The 3180-nt window shown below is 54.2% G+C and overlaps 1 protein-coding gene across 1 annotated transcript; it reads right to left on the bottom strand.

The window, feature by feature from the left end:
* Positions 1 to 731: 731 nt before the first annotated feature.
* Positions 732 to 2862, bottom strand: LOC123054769 (beta-fructofuranosidase, insoluble isoenzyme 7-like). The gene is made up of 5 exons (XM_044478615.1): positions 2760 to 2862; positions 2601 to 2609; positions 1197 to 2484; positions 1005 to 1101; positions 732 to 926 (listed from the first exon to the last, which is right to left on the bottom strand). The coding sequence occupies exons 1-5, from the start codon at positions 2830 to 2832 to the stop codon at positions 732 to 734; spliced, it is 1662 nt and encodes a 553-aa protein (XP_044334550.1). The 5' UTR covers positions 2833 to 2862.
* Between the last annotated feature and the right edge of the window lie 318 nt (positions 2863 to 3180).

Here is a 3180-nt window from a genome sequence, read left to right as displayed (position 1 = left end):
CATAAGCACGTATGACTATATTCGGAATACATGGATACATTACATTGATGAACTGGAGTTAGTTCTGTGCCACCCTATGTTATAACTATTGCATGAGAAATCGCATCCGACATAATTATCCATCATTGATCCATTGCCTACAAGCTTTTCACATATTGATCTTTGCTTAGTTACTTTTCCGTTGCCACTGTTACGATTACTACAAAACTGCTACTGTTGCTTTTGCCACCATTACCGTTACTTCCATACTACTTTGCTACTAAATACTTTGTTGCAGATATTAAGTCTTCCAGGTGTGGTTGAATTGACAACTCAACTGCTAATACTTGAGAATATTCTTTGGCTCCCCTTGTGTCGAATCAATAAATTTGGGTTGAATACTGTACCCTCGAAAACTGTTGCGATCCCCTATACTTGTGGGTTATCAGCCGGGTTGCTTGTAGTGTGTGGTCGAAGGGTGTTTTTGGGTCTTACCCGGTTGTGATGTTCATGCTATGCTCGCTGTTCGCAGCGAGTTGTAGTTACTTGTAATCGTATTTCTGCCTTCTATAAAGCTATGGTACGCCTAGGCATATTCTTGAAAAAAAAATCCTACGTTTGATTCACTAAATTCTCCTTAATCCTTAATCACTCCAACATGTTTCCAGTTGTTTCATTACAGAAATATAGGGTAAATCATCACAAATTATCACGCAAGGCGCGCCGCTCCACATCCGCCCGTTGCAACCGAGCTATATAACGCCGCCACCGTTCACGGCCGCCGTTGCCAACTCCCACGCCTCCAGCTTGGACACCTTCACGGCGCCGGCGCCATAGTTGAACGCGTACAGCCGGCTGCGGCTCGTCGCCGCGTGCTCTGGGTACATGCGAGCCGTCATGCACGTCCTCCCGCCGTCGCCGAAGCTCTCCACCACCGTGTGATCGATCTGTGTATACACGACGTGTGTTAATGATATCGGCCATATGCATGTACCAGTTTTCCAAGGCAAATGGACTAAACTCACCAGTGTTCTGAGCGACAGGCTCTTGTCCTTCTCCACGTCCACGTCCAGAAATGCCCCGTAGGATGGGATTTTTACCCCTTCTGCTTTCGTAGATGACCTGTGCATGCAAAGATGTCCAGAAATTTACATGCCTTTTCTTTCTAGATTCACAAACTGTCATGTTTTCTTGAAGCAAATGTCAAGGACACGTACTTTGTGAGGTCGGTGCACATGAGAACCTTGTACGTGTCAAGGTGCTTGAACACCCTGAAGAAGATCGCGGTGTGCTCCCTCAGGTCGCCGGAAGCCATGACGAGGAGCCCGAACGGGCCGACTCCGCCCGGCACGGACGCGCCCTTCTCGGCGCACAGCCCCTTGGGATCCTGCAGCCACTTCGGGTCCAACGTCTCGGCATCCTCCAGGTTCGGGACCTCGAAGACCGCCTGCACGTCCGCCTGCAAGCTGACGATGCCGGCGATCTCCTTCGTGCCGCCGGCGTCCACCTCCGTCGCCCACTGCAGGCCGACCCGCTTCCTCCTCAGCGTCTCGATCTCTTCGACTGGCCACTGCACCAGCCGCTTCCCGTCGGTGTCCAGCCACATCGCCCTCGGGAACGCCTGGATGCCGGCCCACCCTCTGCCTTCGCCGCCGCCGTCGGTCTCGTCCACCCATGCCCACAGCACACGCCGCTTCTTGCGGGCGTCGTAGAAGGACTTGGACGCGTACAGGTGGCCGTGGTCGAGCCGGCGCCAGTTGGCGCAGTCGCCGCCGCGCTCGGGCTCTGCCGGCTTGAAGGTGTCCTCCTCGTCGTCGTACCGCCCGACCATGTAGTGGTCCTCCTTGGCGAAGTCGCTGAGCTTGAGCACGTGCAGCACCCCGGCGCGGCTCGCCGACACGTCGAGCCCCTCCATCGCGCCGGGTGCCGCCATCGGGAACAGGTCCGGGCACTCCAGCACGGCGGGGCCGTCCCCGTCGCGCGAGCTGGCGGCATGCAGAGGCGCGCCAGCGTTGCGCTCCCAATGGAGGAAGTCCGCGCTCCTGTACACGAGCAAGGAGCCGACACCGCGGACCTCGGCGGCGACGGCGACCCTCCATAGGCCGTCGCGGCCACGCCACGCCTCCGTGGGATCGCGGAAGTTGTTGCCGGTGACGTCCGCCGGCATCGGGATGACCGGGTTGCAGCTGGGCTTCTCCCACTCGCGGAGGAGCGGGTCGGAGGGGTTCTTGGCGAAGGCCACGTTCTGCACCTGCGCCTTGTCGGCGTCGTCCATGCCGGTGTAGAGGATCGCCGGGCGGCCGCCGGGGAGGACGGTGGCGGAGCCCGACCAGCAGCCGTTGACGTCGAACGGGGAGGTAGGGTCCAACGCATTGCCAACGTCGGCCCAGTTCACGAGATCGCCGGAGACGGAGTGGCCCCATGATAGCTTGCCGTCGCCCCAGGTCGGGCCGCGAGGGTTGTACTGGTAGAAGAAGTGGTACATGCCGTTGTGGTACATTGGCCCTGCCGGTATGACGCAAAATAACTGTCACTGACCAAGATCAACTAGCCGATTATCAATATTTTGCCATGATAAGTTTATCTGTTGGACGGACTAGAGGGAAGAAGAGAGCACGTACCATTGGGATCTGCAAGTTTTCATCGAACCGTCGTAGTGTGATCGTCCAAATTCAGGGATTGCAGACAGGGATTAACAAAGTTGTAGTGAAAAATTACTTACGAAATCATGTGAATTGATCAGATAATAGCGCGCCAAAGCGCAAATTTGAAGTGCGTACCATTTTGCCAGTACTTGGCAGGCTGGAAGTGGTAGGCCGTTCGGCCATGGTTCAACTTCTCAGCTCCGTTCATGGTCACAGTCGGAGAAGAAGAGGAACAGATAAAGCTGTTGCTGCTCTGATTGGGATGCTGTGAAAATTGCTGATGACTTCTAGTAGCCTTCCAAGTCTTCAAGTTTAATGGGAGTCAATAAGACCTGCCACCATGTGGGCAATAATGTAGTTTTAAAATTTAAATTTGATTTGCGAATGGCAGTAGATGTCAGGTAAGACTTTAAAAACGTTTTCTAGTCTTTTAGATTCCTGCGAGCTTTGCTTACCACGTACTAGGTGACTAGGATGAGGACTAATGAGCCCCGCTAATGAGATGAGATCAGGAGTAGTTGAGGAAGTTGTTTACTAATAGAACAACCCAGCATCC

This window comes from Triticum aestivum, chromosome 2D (genome assembly GCF_018294505.1).
Source record: "Triticum aestivum cultivar Chinese Spring chromosome 2D, IWGSC CS RefSeq v2.1, whole genome shotgun sequence".
NCBI classification, from domain to species: Eukaryota; Viridiplantae; Streptophyta; class Magnoliopsida; order Poales; family Poaceae; genus Triticum; species Triticum aestivum.
This window is presented reverse-complemented; position numbering and strand designations above follow the sequence as displayed.

What these genes read in the sequence shown, in the direction of transcription:
- LOC123054769 (XM_044478615.1), bottom strand. Translation starts at nt 2,832, where the DNA reads ATGAACGGAGCTGAGAAGTTGAACCATGGCCGAACGGCCTACCACTTC. An exon ending in ATGTGCACCGACCTCACAAA is followed by an intron (nt 1,102 to 1,196) that starts GTACGTGTCCTT and finishes TTGCATGCACAG; the next exon opens with GTCATCTACGAAAGCAGAAG. An exon ending in GCCTGTCGCTCAGAACACTG is followed by an intron (nt 927 to 1,004) that starts GTGAGTTTAGTC and finishes GTGTATACACAG; the next exon opens with ATCGATCACACGGTGGTGGA.